We start from the raw sequence: 16,488 nt of genomic DNA, 5'->3' as shown, positions 1-16,488 counted from the left end.
AATAGTGGAAGTTATTTTGAAATATCTCTGTAGTGTAGCCGTAACTCTAGTGACAAGCCCATGACTTCACTCTTCCAGCAGGTAAAACCTCCCATATCTCCTAGTGCCCAGTTACAAGACTGCAATTCTCCAGAAGATATATATAAAAGATCTAGGAAAATAATTTTTAGAGATTATTGGTAGAAAACAAAGTCAAATTTTATAAATCTGTTTTTGTTTCTCTAGGAACTATGAAAAAAGATTTGGGTTATTTAAGAGCTGTTACAGAAATCCGTATCCTTTCACTTACTGTAATTAACTAGATCACATTTAAAATATAATTTAAAACACTGTGTTTGGGTTCTCTGTGTCTATGGAAACATATGATTTTTACAGTATTACTTTCGATTCCCAGATTTTTGTTGGGAATCAAAGGGTAAATTATTCTTTATGCTTGGTACCTCTAAAACATACTGAAGTATGGTCAATGGAATGATAATCATTCATTGCCTGAGCAAATTTTTTCTTGGCTCGTGTACTCATGCTTGTTTATAAAAATGATACATTTAAAATATCAGTATAAAATTATTTGCCTAATTCAAATATGAAATTTCAAATAAAGATGAAGAGAAATAGCATATAGGTGTTTCATTTTTGCCCTCGTTGGTTTTTTAATATTTGTTTTCGAATCTCCGGTAACACATTTCAAGACTAAACATTTTCAAAAATGAGTGCTTAAAATTAGGCTGCTCAAATCCCCATTTAGACAGCTAAGCAGCCAGACTTCAAAAGCACTGATTGATCTCTCAGTGGCCCTAACGATGTAAATGAAAGCTACTGGATTTGGAGTTTTTTCACAAACAGGTTGTTACATGACCATAGGTACCCATTTTTTTTAAATGTTGTCCCTTATTTCCTAAACATGCAATTAGCACTATATACTCTTCTTTACTCCATCTGTGATTATTTTTATATATTGACGAAGTTTCATTTTCTTTGGTGTTTTCCTTCAACTAGTTCTCAGAATAAAAACAATATTGGAAAAACTAAGCCTGCTATTTTTGTTGTTTTCAATAATGTAATAACAGTACCACTGCTGTATACACTCATCAGAGTTGAATTGCTGTTAGTTTGAGGCTTTTTCAAAAAAAAAGTGTGCACATATCTCTTTTGTGGAGAAATGTAAAGAAGCATAAAGTTAAATATACAGAATAAGAAAAGCAAAATGATGTTCATTCTTGTTCATGTGTTTTTTAAAATTGAAGTAGAGGGTTTGCAAGCTTAGTTTTTTAAAAAAATGTTCCACTTCACCCTGTTATATGTGTTTTGCGGCATAAATGAGAATGTCCTTCTTCAGAAGTATTAGCTCTGCAGTTTCTTTCATTTTCATTTAGTTCTTAGTCTGTTCTAAGATTCCCAATCTGTTTCTAAAAGTTAGTTATCTTGAGATTTTATAAAATGGACTCCTGTCCTTGAGGAATTGAACTGAAACTGTGAAATCATTCGAGTTTCATTTTTGGAACTACCTGACATGTTTACATCAGTGCAAATTCTTTATGTAGATTTTAATAAAACATCTATTATTTTCAGTTAAAAGAAAAGTGCATTTTATATTCTTAACTGAATGGTTTTAATATGATATCAAGCTTCTCAGTTTAGAAATATTTTCAAGGAATTCCCATATTTTAACTACATACAGTCCAAGGCTTTGGATGATGTAAGTAAGGAATATGTTAAATATGTTAAGTACATTAACACGCCCTTTTATTTACAATTGTTACTGACTCTATCTTATTATCAGTTTGAGTATTGCAGCAGTACATGTTTCAGGAGCAGGTAAGCAGAATAATAATGTAGTTCATCTAGAAAAATACCCAGAATTACATTTTTATCTATTTTTAATAGAATATTAAGGTAAATTGTGATTAGTATAGCAGCTTTACATATGGATTAATGTAATATTAGCAAATTTGGAAAAATAAATTTTGGGAAATCAGTAGTAGACAGCCTTTTCAAAAAGACTTTTGTATCCTGTATCTAGGATTTTCCTTTGTTTAGGGAGTCTTGCAAATTTTCAGTTTTCCCTGTTTTTAGGCTCTAAACCTCAAAGCCCTACATTGAAGCAACTGTCCTTCTGGCACAGAAGGACACTACAGGTGTTGCAGTCTTGAGGTTAAAATGAGCAGGGAAGCATGTATTAGAGGTTTAGGTCCCAATTCAGCAACCATTGTAACCATATACAGGTTGAACCTCTCTAGCACAGCACTTTCTGGTCTGGCAATATCTGTTGTCCAGCATGATTTTAGTTAGCTGGATATCCACTTATCGAGGGTGTGGCCCACTTTCCAACAGTCCCATAAAGTTTGTTTATAGCCACCAGTCCTGGCTCTCTGTTCTGTGCTGTTATTCAAAGGTGTCATTTCAGGTTTTGGTATGTGGGAGTAGTAGGAGTTACAGCCACACTTGGCCCCAGGGCAAGGTAGGAGGAGGCCTGGAGGCCTTGGAAGTTGGGGGTGAAGACAGAAGCAGCAGGGCTGACGGCAGTCAGCTCTCAGGCCCCCACCCAAGCTGGCAGAGTGGCAGTGCATGTATATGTGCAGCAGGTTTGGGGCTCCCCACATTCACGCTGGGTGGGTGGCTGGGCTCTCCCCTTTGGGGAGTGTGTGTGTGTGTGCGTGCTCTCCCCTTCCCTGTAGGTGTGTGGGCTTTCCCCTTCCCTCTGTGTGTGTGGAGGGGGGGGTTAGGTTCTCCCCTTCCCTGTGTTTGTGTGTGTCTGGGCTCTCCCCTTCTCTCTGTTTGAGGGTGGGGATGGGGCTGGGCTCTCCACAACCCTTTGGGTGTCAGGGGGCTGGGCCCTCCCCTTTGATCGGGGGGGGGCTGGGCTCTCTCCTTCCCTCTGAGGTGGGGAAATGGGCTCTGTTCCCTCTGGGTGTGTGCATGGCTAGGGGAGTAGCTGGGCTTTTCACTTCGGGTGGGGGGTAGAAGAGGGCTGGGCTCTCCCATTCCCTCTGGGGATGTTTGTGTGTGGCGGGGCTAGGCTCTCCTGTTCCCTCTAGAGGTGGCGGGCGGGGGGGGTGCGGCTAAGCTCTCTAAGCTCTGGGTTGGTATATGTGTGTGGCTGGGTTCTCCCCTCCCCTGTGTGTGTGTGGTGGGGGCTGGGGTCTCACCTTCCCTCTGTGTGTGGGGCGGTCTGGGGTCTCACCTTTCCTCAGAAGTGGGGGCTGAGCTCTCCCCTCTGGGGGGTGTGTTGAGGTAGCTGGGCTTTCCCCTTCACTCTGGGAGGTGTGAGAGGGGACCTCTCTCCTTCCTTCTGTGTGTGTGTAGCAGGGCTCTCTCATTCCATCTGGGGGTATTCCACACACTGTCTAAGAAATTGCGGAACCACTTGATCAAAATCCTTTGCAATAAACAAAAGATGATTAAAAATGAACTCTCTGAACTTGAAACATTCATCTCTTTTAACATACTTTGTTTTATCTAACTCTCGACTTCCCCACCCCACACCCCCTCCTGCCGCCCCTCTGCTCTTCTGATTTGTCAACCTTGATAACAATTTTTGGACCTCTGTGCTTAATATATTGAGTCTGTTCTGGTATGGCTGTGATCTGAAGAAGCGGGTCTGTCCCATGAAACCTCTTCACCTAATAAATGATTTTGGTAGTCTTTAAAGTGCTACTCGACTGCTTTTTTCCCTCTGGGAGTGAGTGTGTGCCTCCTTTAAAAATGCCTCCATTAGTATCTGATGGGTGCAGTACCGGGGTAGCATGCATCTGAACAAGCACATGTGACCTCAGTATTGATGCACAAGACAAAACTCACTCCACTTATGGGTGAAAAATCTGAGCGTGAACAGTGTCCCAACTGTAACCCCCTGCCTCCACACCCTTCCACCCTATCCCTCTGCCCTGAACCCTCCCGGCCTCCACCAGCACTTAAATTTCTTACATGCACTGTTTTATTGCAACACCTCTTCCCCCTGCCCCACCACCCCAGAAGCAGGGGAACAGGTTGTAACAATACACTACCCATAAGAAATTTGTTGCTTTCAGCCTGGTCCTGAATAAATACAAAGGATTGAAAGGAGGTTTCAATCTTAGTGTTTCTCTAAGGTCCCAAGAGTGCCGAAGTAGAGAGGTTCAACCTGCACTTTAAGATACTTTGGGGCTATAGGGAATGGCTATGCAAACTTCATACCCGTTAGTTATCAGCTTCCCTATAAAAATGTTGAGTTGCCTTTGCATGGGTAAAACTCTAACGTTTAAACCCTCTGGGGACTTAATGGGTGAACCTATAAAATCATGTGCTTGACTTATGTTTTTACATTTGCAATTTCATTACCTTGTTTTTTTTTGTTTTTGAAGTGCATGTCTGTTTTACCCATACCAGTTAGATGCACTATTTATCAGTAAGAAACCCTTCTTGATTAAGTCTGAGTCTAACGAGCTACATTGCACCATTTTTTGCTTATAACTTTCATGAAAATCAGATTTGCTTGTGGCCATACTCTGCCATTATTCAGCATACAGTTCTGCCATTGAAAATTGAAGTCAGTAGAACAATGCATAAAAACCACTATTTCTTCTTTGAGTGCTCTCCCTGTGGGTGCTTTACTTAAGATGTCTGTGCGTGCCAGCTCTACTAACTGGAGATTTTGGTAGCAGTGTTTGGTCACGTGCAGAAATAGTCTCATGGTATCATTGGAGTCTTCTGTAGCTTGCGATCTCTTCAGTTCTTTCTCAGCCATTCTCCTGAAGACAGAGGTCAGGGTAGTGTGTCAACATCTTCCCCTGCAGATTGAATAAAAGAAAAAATAGATATCTTAAACAAGGTAGTTTATATTTCATAATAGTTCAGTTAATCATTTAATTTTTTTCCTGTTTCGTTGCTCTATTTTGGAGCACTGTCTGAAGCATTCCCGGTTCCCTAGGCTTTAAAAGATGCATCTCCTGCCATGATGCAATGCCAAAATCAGATGGTTTCTCACAGCGTATGGGATGTCTCGGTTAATCTTGCATACTTTCAAAGTGTATTCAGATAACAATCTGGCTGGGTCTACACGAGCCCCTTCCTTTTGAAAGGGGCATGTTAATGAGCGGGTTCAAAGATGCTAATGAGGCACTGCAATGAATATGCATCGCTTAATTAGCATAATGGCAGCTGTGGCAATTCAAAAGTGCAGCTTTTCGAATCGTGTGCCACCTGTGGAGACGGGACCTTCGAAAAGGACCCCCCCCCAGTTTTCGAAAGCCCTTCTGCGTATCTGATGTTAGGAATCATCTTTTGAACCCGCTCATTAACATGCCCCTTTCGAAAGGAAGGGGCTCATGTATACACAGGGTCTGAGCGTGAGAGCCCAGAGTGACTGGAATCTACTTCTCAAGATGATCAAGATGTAATGGAGAAATCATTACCACTGAGCCCAGAAATGGGTCACCAAGAGCCCCTCAAAAGGATCTCTTACCAGGCCAGAACTGATGAAGAATAGGGCTCCATCCTGGAAAGAAAAGAGGAAGTGAGTCCTCTGCGAGATTCTTACCTTTGTACCTCACCATCTCTTCAGGGATGCTTCTCATAAGCACCTCTTGTGGGAGGAAGTAAATAATCTTTAACTAGGTGCCATGAAACCAGTATCTACATAATACGGAAAGAAGGGTTTCTATTCCCTCTATTTTCTGATTCAAAAGAAAAATGGAGGATGGTGATCCATACAGATTTAGGAAATCTCAACAAGCTCACCTCCTTCCAGAAGTTCAGGATGGTAACATTAGGCACAGCAGTCCTAGTGCTGGAATGGGGACTGGGACAATTACAGGATAGTTGAATGGAGGAAGAGAAAGTAATACAGTATATCATGAATTGTAAAACACAGTATTAGTGTAGTTAGAGATCATACAGTTAAAGTAGGTTGTTCATACATTTGTTGTATAGCTGTTTCAGTGTTATAATATTGACACACTGTCCGATTTTACGTGCATTAGACAGTGTAACAAAGTAACCCAAAAAGTGCATAAATAGTATGGTATAGTAAAAGCAGATATAGGCTATATATGGTTACTATACAATGTATAATATACATGATACATAGAGATTTTTCAGACATAACAATAGAACTGTGTCACAATGCTACAATATTGATGGAACATACAGGGCTTTTATAAGTACGCATAAGAGAGAAAGCTATGAAATTACAGTACAAAAACATTTACTACACTCGAACATTCTGCAAGTGCTAGCTTGGCAGTCGCAGAATGGGTGACGTGAAACACTCAAAGCTGTAAGCATCCAACTTAATTTACAAGAACACCTATGCCGACCCTAAGTAAAATAGAGAAAGCAGACTTACACTCAGGCTTTTAATGCCTTCTGACTCGTCCTGGTCCTCTTCGCTCTTCTTGCAGTGATAATAGCTGTTGCTGTTACTAACTCACTCCTCTTCAGATCTCCTCTCACAAGCCAATGGAAGGATCCTGCATCCAAACCTAGAGAAACTCCATCTGAAAGTGTTTCTCTGTCATGGTTCCAGTAACACAAATTGTTTGAAACAAGTCAGATATGTTATTGAACAGTAGGCATACATCCACACACAATATTTACCTAAAAAAGTAGAAAACATACTTTATGTGGAGTGCTACAATACCTATGATAGCTAACGAACACCAGATTTTCCACAAGCTGTATTAAGGTACATCTTGCAGCAATCAGCACTTTCCCTCAGAAAATTGATGGGTTTCTCAGTATTAGCATACCTAACCACAGAGTGATTTCTCACTAGCATACAGAATCTCTACCCAGGAGTACTTCAAACGATACCCACTTGGGAGCTAAACCTAGTTCTTGAGTGCATAAGTAAAAATACCTTTGAACTCCTGGCCACTTGTTCCTTGAAGCATCTGTTAATGAAGGTGACATTTTTGATCTCTTTTATGTCTGCAACATCAGCATGTGGGATAGGTACAAACAATGACAAATCCAGCATATACTGTATTCTTTAAAGACAAGATCACATTCTGACCTCATCCAAAATTTCTGACCAAAATAGCATCACCCTTCCATGTTACACACTGTAAATGCCAGAGCAATAGCGTTTTACTTGGGTAGAACAAAGATTTTCTGCAAATCCCCTAGATTCTTCATATCAAAACCAGAATGGTCTCAGGGTTCTGCTATATCCACACAGAGATTATCTAAGAGGATCTTGAGCTGCATTTGCTTATGTTATCAATGAGACAGTCACCAAAGAAGATCCCATTCTACTGAAGCATCCATAGTTTTCCTGAACAATGTACCAACCTCAGATATCTGCAGAGTTGCTAAATGGGTCTCAGAATATGCATTCTTTAAATACTATGCAATTACACAAGACACACAAGTTGATACCATACTAGGTCTAATGATTCTTAGCTCCATCATGAATATAATTCCAAAGTCCTCCCTAAATCATAAGGGCCACCGCTCTAGTCACTGAAGTGGCGCACCCACAGGAGGAGCACTTGAAGCAGAAGAGAGGGTTGCTTGTCTTGTGCAGGAGCTGAGGTTCCTTGGGTTGTGTCCTTCTGTGGGTGCTCCACTATTCACCTTCTTTTCTCTGCTTTGGAGCTTCATACAAGGAGTCTGTGGTAGGGAAGGTTATGAAGGGGGTCAGTGTTCATGCTGGATGAGACTCTAGTGATCTGCAAGACAGCTCCCTGCACATGCATGTTCTGACCAAGCATTGCTACTGAAAATCTCCGATCAATGGCATTGGGATGCGTTGCGGCTGGAAGTGGAACACTTGCAGGGACTCACATCTCAAAGAACCTGAGTTACTTCACAACCCTCTCTATTTATGAAGTTCATGGATTTGGCTTAGAACTTTTAATGATGAAAAGACTTAATTATAAAATAATGTAGTTTACTTAGCCTCATATATTTATAAGTTATAATATTATAAAAATATTACGTTCAACCAAAGAATAGCCCGTGGTGGGAGAAAAGCAGGCCAACAGAATCCCTGGTGGGAGGCCAATGTGGGGGAATGAGCGTGCACACAGTGTTCATAGTGAGGGATGCAGGGCATGTATTCCCTCTGGCAGAAAAAAGATGAGTGGAACACAAGAGGCTGGTACAATAAGGTGATTGTGGAGAAGTTCAGCATATCCTTAAAGTAGAGGATGATGGGAGGTGGGCATGCAGGGAGCTTGTGCGGGAGGATGTAGGAATACAAGTGTTTCTGGTGAATGTAATGAGGTAGGTCTAAGAAACAAAGTGTACAACATCCTAACTTCAAACTAGCAAGCAAGTTTTCCAACATTCATTTTTAGCAGCAAAAAATTAATTATCTTTTAATATTTTAAATGAATATGTCTAAATATGGAAGTATGTTCACCCTTTTTTTTTTTTTTTTTTAATAATACAGTAGACTCCCGACTTACATAGGGATTGCATTCTGGTAACCACTGCATTAGTCTAATTTCCTGCCTAATGCAGGGGAGCCAGGAAACTGATGAGGGCACCAGCCCTGGTCAGTTTCCTGGCTCCAGTGAGTGGAAGGGTACTGGGGATCAGGTAGCAGCCTGGCTCCCAGCTGCCCTTCACTGGTGGAAGTCTGCCCAGCTTCCCCCAGGTGGAAGAAGCCATGCTGGACAGACAGCAGCAGCTGTGTGGTTTCTCCAAGCCTGGGGGAGCCAGGCGGGCAGACGGCTGCAAGTTAAGCACTACTCAAACTCATGCATTTTGGGGGTTTACTGTATTTTATCCGTGAAAGTTGCTTTAAACACACAATTCTGTTAAAGGGATCATTTTATCAGTATTGATGTTAATTTATACAGAAATTATGTAAAGGTGACCACAGGAATGTCTTTGAAAAATTTTAACAGCAAAATGAATACAATTTTACAATGAGTTTTTCTTTGCAAATATTTGGACATTGACGGTGGTTCATTTGTTCAACTTTCATGTAAGTATAGAGCAGGGGTCAGCAACCCCTGGCACGGGTGCCAAGAGTGGCATGGCGACACAATTACCATCAGCCCTCCCTGCTTCCCCCATGCAGACAGGACTTTATAAAGTATCATCAGCACTTGGGCCATACATAGAGGTCAAAATGTCATATTTTGGCACTCCACCTCGGAAAGTTTGCTGAATCCTGGTCTAGAGACTGGCATTTCTCCTTTTGTGACAACAGAGCATCATCACATCATAGTTAGAGGTACAGTAAACTCTTTTGTATTCAGTATTCTATCATCCGGAACTCTCAAATAACCAGCATTTTACACATAAGTGAATTTTAGTTGCATTTTCCATAAATGCAGTATAGTGAAAGTAAATACAAATAAACGCAGCAAATACAGTATAAGTTTACAGTGTACAGTACTCATGTTGTTGGTAAATAAAGTGCTCTGCATACATTTTTGTTTGTTTCGTAATATCTAATCTTATTTTTCTTTAGTGTTATGTGTTGCTAGGTATACCTCTCTATTATCCAGAGTACTTGAATATCTGGCAACCTCCCGGTCCCGAGGCTGCTGGACAGGGAAGAGTTTAGTGTATATGGTACCGCTTTAATAAATATTTCAGTGGCCGACAGGCATAGGAGGAGAGTTTCTTTAGCCGTTATTTAAAGTTAAAATTCTCATCTAATGCTGTGTATCTAATCTTTAGAAAAACTGGGTTTTCTCTCTATATATAATAATAATACATCCTATGTAGTTCTTTCATGGTTCTGTCAGAATGTGTGATTAGATACATTTGAATGGCTTCATCGTATTTATTGCTTTCTAATTCTTTCCTAGATTCTTTACACTGATAGGAATATTGTGATTTGTGCTCCAACTGGTTCTGGAAAAACTGTAATGTTTGAATTAGCTATTACTAGATTACTAGTGGAAGTGCCAATGCCTTGGATAAATATTAAAATTGTCTATAGTGAGTATTATGCTAACTTTAAACAATTAATTATTAGCTAGTAGCAATAATAGAACATTGTTTCAATTTTTACATTTTATATACACTTATTTCTTGCCTTTAATAATGTTGAACTTAAATATGTGATGACAACTAATTGAGGCCCATTATCCATTTCTTCTTATCTAGTCAACAGGGCAAAAGAGGCATTTAATAGTTAATCTAATTATCGTATTTGGAGGCTGTGACACGTCAACTCTAATTCTGCTTTTCTTTTTGGAGAAAGGAATTTGTATCTTTACGTAGTTCAAATGAGACTGGTGATTTTTTCCTCACCTTGAAGAGTCCACATTTTTAAAGCCACAACCAGCTTGGCAGAGTTCAGCATATTTGGTAGTCTTATTTCAGATGGTGAGCTTTGCATTTACAAAGTGACTAGCTTTGTTGGGTGAGGTAATATCTTTTATTGTACCGGTTTGTGTTAGTTAAAGAGACATGCTTTCCATCTTACAGAGAGCTCTTTTTCAGATTTAAGAACTCTGTGTCAGCTTGAAAGTTGGTCTCTGTCACCAGTACAAATTGGTCCAATAAAAGAAGATGAGTCCACCCATCTTCTTTTTCTAATATCCTGGTCCCAACAAGCCTGCAACAACACTGCATTACCATAAATTTAGTACTTTTTGGATGTGGGTATTAAGGGTCTTCGCTGACAGTAGATGGAGGCAGAACACTTGAGGTTTAGAGTTATGATACTGTTCTTTTTCAGAATACCTGTGACTGTCACAGTCTGTGAAAAGTGGAATTAAACTACTTGGACACAGCCTGTGGAGAAGGAAGTTCTGTGCTGGTAGAGAGAGTTTTTCTGTGTTCTGTGCCATGGCATGAGTGAAAAGAGAGGATCGGGGCATAAGAGCCGTGGGATAGTTGTTCGCCTTGATGTTATCTGAGGGTGCCTGAGGACCAGGGAATCACCAGTGTCTCCTTGTCTTCCATTTCCCACCCCCTAGACGTGTATAAGATGGAGCAGCTGCCCCTCAGAATTGTTACTGATAACCCAAGATTTTCCTAGATTTGTTTGCTTGTGGCTTAACTGGAATTCAATTATAGTGATTTCCTAGCAATGCAGACTACTGACGTGCTGATCACTGAATCAGGAAATTGTGCTCACTGACGCTCCTTCCCTGCCTTGCCAGTTGATATATACCGTTGGTTGCTGTTTTCAAACTGGACCCTGACTACCTAAAACAGTCGCAGTAGGACAAACTGTATGATGCTTGCTTCAATGTCATTGATAGATCATTTCTTCTTTCAGTAGTTAAAGGTCCAGAGGTGCAGTATTATTTTCTGTGGGCAAACAATCCCTATAGGCTTGTATCTGTTATTTGTATGTCAGTGTAGGGAATCAGCGACATCACTTTTGATAAGTTAGAATGAGTCACCACCTATGGCAGACATGGGTTATGTTGGCATTTTCTGGAAAAATTGTAGGTGAAAAAAGGGTTTGAAGGCATGCATCCCTTACAGCTAACTGTATGTATCTATGTACATACAGTTTGCTTAGATTTGTTAGCTTTTCAGCAGATGAAGTGGTATTTTGCTTATTGTAATTAACTTAATTTGTGAACCAACACCTGCTATGTTTGTGTTAAATGCAGAGATAACCAAAATAAGGTTAGCAATGTTTTTAATTTTGTGGGACTACAGAAAAGTAGGACTGAACTAAATTTTTGCAAATGAAAGGACTTTCAGTTAGCAGAAAGAACCTTGCTAGGCAGTTGCTCAACATCGAGTGTTATCGGAGAGAGGCATTAAGGTATGTTGTTCTGGTCAGGAGGCTTTACGTCCTCCTCTGCCTAGACTGATTTGACTTGTTCCCTTCATCCCTTGTTGTTTAAAGAACAGAGCTAAATAGGTATCATTAGGTGCCTCTTTCTTATATTGTGTTGCAGAAGCCTTATTGTTTGACTTTGTGCCTGATCATGACTTCAAGGCTTGATTTCTTATACCTCCATTATTAGAAATAGCTCTAAAATGAGTCTAGATGGGATTCTACAGGAAACTGACACTAACTTCAGTTTGTGGATCATGTTTTGTGTTATGAAGGCTCTTCCTATGTATGTATGTATTAAAGAGTGTCACAGAGAAATGAGTGGTCTTTGTATAATAAGCTATATGTGGCTGGTAGGAGTGCTTTTTCTGTGTTTTATTGTGTTTGTGTGAGAGTCTGCCCCTGCCAGCTGGGTGTTTGTTCTCCGATGGGAGTCAGAAAACAACCAAAGATTATGAGATGGCAGTCAGCCCTTTGGTTTAGAGAGATGGGTTACAGAGGAATGTTGAAGACTTTTGTCTCTCTTTGTGGGCAGAGAAGAACTATAGCCCAGAGATCAGAATTGGTCTTGAGAGAAGGGAGCAATGTCATCGTTAACTCAATTGATAAATTTTAATTAAGTTCTTCTGGTTTTATCTCAAGAAATTTTTGCTAGAACTCATACATCAAAACTGTTGATGTTTTGTTTTAAAATAATTTATTTTTCTCAGTGTAATCTCTCAATTTTGTATAATTTTAGTGGCTCCAATAAAAGCTCTGTGCAGTCAGCGTTTTGGTGATTGGAAAGATAAATTTGGACCTATTGGGCTGAGCTGTAAAGAGCTGACAGGAGATACAGTGATGGATGATTTATTTGAAATACAACACGCTCACATTATTATGACCACACCAGTAGGTTTCATATATAACTTGCTTTTTGTTTTTACTATTTTTAAACAAAAAAACTAAAGAAAGATTTATTGTAGGTATAATTAGCTGCAAGAAGTGTACTAGCTGTGTGTATGCTTCCAGGATTTCCCCTTGTTTTAGAACAGGAAAGAGACTGGAAATTTTCAAGATAAGTTTAAAGTCTGTTTATTTGCCTGTAAACTGTCATGCATACTTTTAGTACTACATAAACATTAATTAGTGTTAAAATGATGTGACAAGTGAAAAATATGTAGCATTAGTTTATCAGAAGTTTACTGATTTTTTTATCTTAAGAATATGGTCATGATTAAGTCCATGTTACTACCCCTGGAATCTGTTTTTCATAATTTCTTCAGCCTCCCTCCCTCTCTCCCCACAGGAGAAGTGGGATAGCATGACTAGAAAATGGAGAGACAACTCTATAGTCCAACTGGTACGACTGTTTCTCATTGATGAGGTAGTGTTTTTATAGTCTGCTGTACTTGCTAATTTTTTTTTTATTTTCAAGCGCAGACAATATTATAAACTTATTTTAACATATTTGCAGGTTAGAATGTAAAAAAGCAATGTTGTTTCACAGATATCTTTAATTACTTTAATAGGTGCATGTTGTGAAAGATGAAAGCCGTGGTGCAACACTTGAGGTTGTAGTCAGTCGGATGAAGACTGTAAAGTCTTCCCTTTCACGTGTCTCAGGGAATCCTGATCCACTTCCTTCCATGAGATTTGTGGCTGTTTCTGCAACAATCCCAAATGCTGAGGATGTAAGAGTTTAATTATTTTTAATTAAATATTTTTGTTCAAGATCATTTGTACAAGCAGAGGTTCTTTGAAGTATTCACTTCGTTTGAGAATCCTGACAAACTTCATTTGAGAAACTTATAGAAAAGTGATTTAAAGCCGAAAAATTAGCTTGTCATGAGTTTTAAAATAAAGTTGTCATTTCTAGGCTGTGTGCTTTAGGCTGCTTTCTTGAAACACACAGATTAAAACATTTGTCCCGAACAATATGGAAATATCAACCAAAAATCAATACACTTCGAAAATGTTAAGGATGCAAACACAAGTCACAAAAGCCTGGGGACAGATTTTGATTTCAGTAGTACTGGTATAATTTGGAACAGACCTTGGACTGCACATTAGTGAAGGAATTATCTTCAAGTATATTAATTAATTTAGACTTGGCAAAAAGGATTTGAAGTGTAAACTCTTTTGGTCAGTATAGTACGGCATGTGGGGCAGTAAACGTAGTTGCCTTGACAGTTTATGATTATGTATATACTGTAGTTTGGACAGAGCATGTATAATATCAGAGGCATTGTTTTCAAGCATCGTTTTAAAATGTTTCCTTGTTCTTTAAAGATTGCAGAATGGCTTTCAGATGATGAGAGACCTGCTGTATGTCTGAAAATAGATGAAAGCCATCGACCTGTGAAGCTTCGGAAAATAGTTCTTGGATTTCCCTGCAGTAGCAACCAAACAGAATTCAAATTTGACTTAACTCTTAACTACAAAATAGCTAGCGTTATACAGACATATTCTGAACAAAAACCAACGCTTGTGGTATATGTTATTCTCTTAATGCTTTTGAAATTCTTGGGACTTTTTGTAGTACACTTCATACAGAAAGGTATTTTCTTATTTATAGTTTTGTGTCACAAGAAAAGGAGTACAGCAGGCTGCTTCAGTTCTTGCAAAAAATGCTAAATTTATTATGACTGTGGAACAGAAACAAAGGTATCTTTATTTTTTTTGCTAACCATAGAAATGTAGAGCTGCTAGGGATTTCAGTAGGTCTTCTTGAAGTCCAGTGCCTCGCACTAAGGCTAGACTATCCTTGATAAATATTTGTCTAACCTGTTTCTAAAAACTTCCAGTCACAGATTCCACATCCTTAGATAACTTAGTTCAGTGCTAAACTATTCTTACAGTTAGGAATTTTTTTTTTCTAATGTCTAAGCTAAATCTTCCTTGCTACAATTGAAGCCCAAGAGAACAATCTATCACTACTTTCTTGATAATAAGGGCTACGTCTACACGTGCACCCAACTTCGAAATAGCTTATTTCGATGTTGCGACATCGAAATAGGCTATTTCGATGAATAACGTCTACACGTCCTCCAGGGCTGGCAACGTCGATGTTCAACTTCGACGTTGCTCAGCCCAACATCGAAATAGGCACAGCGAGGGAACGTCTACACACCAAAGTAGCACACATCGAAATAAGGGAGCCAGGCACAGCTGCAGACAGGGTCACAGGGCGGACTCAACAGCAAGTCGCTCCCTTAAAGGGCCCCTCCCAGACACACTTTCATTAAACAGTGCAAGATACACAGAGCCAACAACTAGTTGCAGACCCTGTATATGCAGCACGGACCCCCAGCTGCAGCAGCAGCAGCCAGAAGCCCTGGGCTAAGGGCTGCTGCCCACGGTGACCACAGAGCCCCGCAAGGGCTGGAGAGAGAGTATCTCTCAACCCCCCAGCTGATGGCCGCCATGGAGGACCCCGCTATTTCGATGTTGCGGGACGCGGATCGTCTACACGTCCCTACTTCGATGTTGAACGTCGAAGTAGGGCGCTATTCCCATCCGCTCATGGGGTTAGCGACTTCGACGTCTCGCCGCCTAACGTCGATTTCAACTTCGAAATAGCGCCCAACACGTGTAGCCGTGACGGGCGCTATTTCGAAGTTACTGCCGCTACTTCGAAGTAGCGTGCACATGTAGACGCAGCCAAGGTTTTCCATACATGAAAATTTTTTTATTTTGCAGAATTCTTCTTTTTAAAATACATCAGTATGATTTCCTGTAATGTATAATTTAGTAAAAATAATGTACATTTGGTTTAGAAAATACTTATTGCTTTTGTCTCTTTTTATGTAGATTACAAAATTGTGCAAATTCAGTTAAAGATACCAAAGTGAGAGGTAAATACAACAGTGCTAATTTCTGGATGATTGCTTGATGAATAGTGGTAAAGTCAATGAATGTAATATTTTTTCAGATCTTTTAATGTGTGGTGTGGCATATCATCATGCTGGTATGGAGCTATCTGATAGAAAAATAATTGAAGGAGCATTTACCATGGGAGACTTACCAGTACTTTGTAAGTAAACTTAAACTTTTGAAAATCATAGTTGCTATATTTTCTCTTCTTTAAATATAGTGAGGGCGTTTGTATTTGGAAAAAGTTAAATGTTACGATTCTTTCACTTATTTTGGCATGACTCATAAAGTCTAGGATGATGGCATATATGGTTACGGCAGCCTGCATGTGAGTAGGTCAGTTTGCTTCAAAAAGCATGTGGGTATTTTAAGTGCTACTCCAGTATTAACAGTTCTAATACTCATGTGATTATTATTCGCATGCTTGGGCCTGTAGTACAGGGTTTGATCCTTCATTCCTCTTGCATTCATAGCTCCCATTAACTTCAGCTTTTTTTCCCTTCAAAAATAAATTCTAGTCAGAAAATTACTTCTTCATTGAAGAAGAATATTAATTGAAAATGGAACACCAGCTCTTTCGTTTTAATGATATTATGTTACTTTTCTTAGAGAAAATGAGTTTAATGTGAAAAGTATTATCTAAGTATGACCAAATTCTTCAGGTAAACCAATAAACTTCTTGTTACCTTCTGATCTCTCTTTTGTGTTTGCTGCTAAAGCGATGTGTTCCATGGCCAGACAGCTGCAGCCTAAAGTCTTAATTTACAAAACAAGAGTCAAGAATCTGTTGATTTGGGATACTGGCAGTTCAGAGTCAGGAGACAAAATAGAAATCATTACCACTAGTAGGGATCTAGGGTCAGTTTGGGTCAAAATACTAGATCTAAGGATCCATGGACTAGAACGCAGATCTGAGGATCATGGGACAGCTAACATTCTCCCAG

General features: G+C 39.6%; 1 protein-coding gene across 1 annotated transcript in view; it reads left to right on the top strand.

Annotated features, from left to right (window-relative positions):
- The window catches only part of LOC142017927 (putative ATP-dependent DNA helicase HFM1), a 97,276-nt gene that overhangs the window by 11,584 nt on the left and 69,204 nt on the right, over positions 1-16,488 (top strand). The window contains exons 4-13 of the mRNA XM_075003283.1: positions 226-273; positions 1,626-1,696; positions 9,750-9,882; positions 12,429-12,580; positions 12,978-13,055; positions 13,201-13,362; positions 13,961-14,161; positions 14,247-14,335; positions 15,482-15,525; positions 15,603-15,704. Coding sequence (XP_074859384.1) covers positions 226-273; positions 1,626-1,696; positions 9,750-9,882; positions 12,429-12,580; positions 12,978-13,055; positions 13,201-13,362; positions 13,961-14,161; positions 14,247-14,335; positions 15,482-15,525; positions 15,603-15,704 — 1,080 coding nt within the window. The remainder of the gene's footprint in view (positions 1-225; positions 274-1,625; positions 1,697-9,749; positions 9,883-12,428; positions 12,581-12,977; positions 13,056-13,200; positions 13,363-13,960; positions 14,162-14,246; positions 14,336-15,481; positions 15,526-15,602; positions 15,705-16,488) is intronic.

This window comes from Carettochelys insculpta, chromosome 9 (genome assembly GCF_033958435.1).
Source record: "Carettochelys insculpta isolate YL-2023 chromosome 9, ASM3395843v1, whole genome shotgun sequence".
Taxonomy (NCBI): Eukaryota; Metazoa; Chordata; order Testudines; family Carettochelyidae; genus Carettochelys; species Carettochelys insculpta.
The sequence above is the reverse complement of the archived record's forward strand: the minus strand, read 5'-3'. Positions and strand labels throughout refer to the sequence as shown.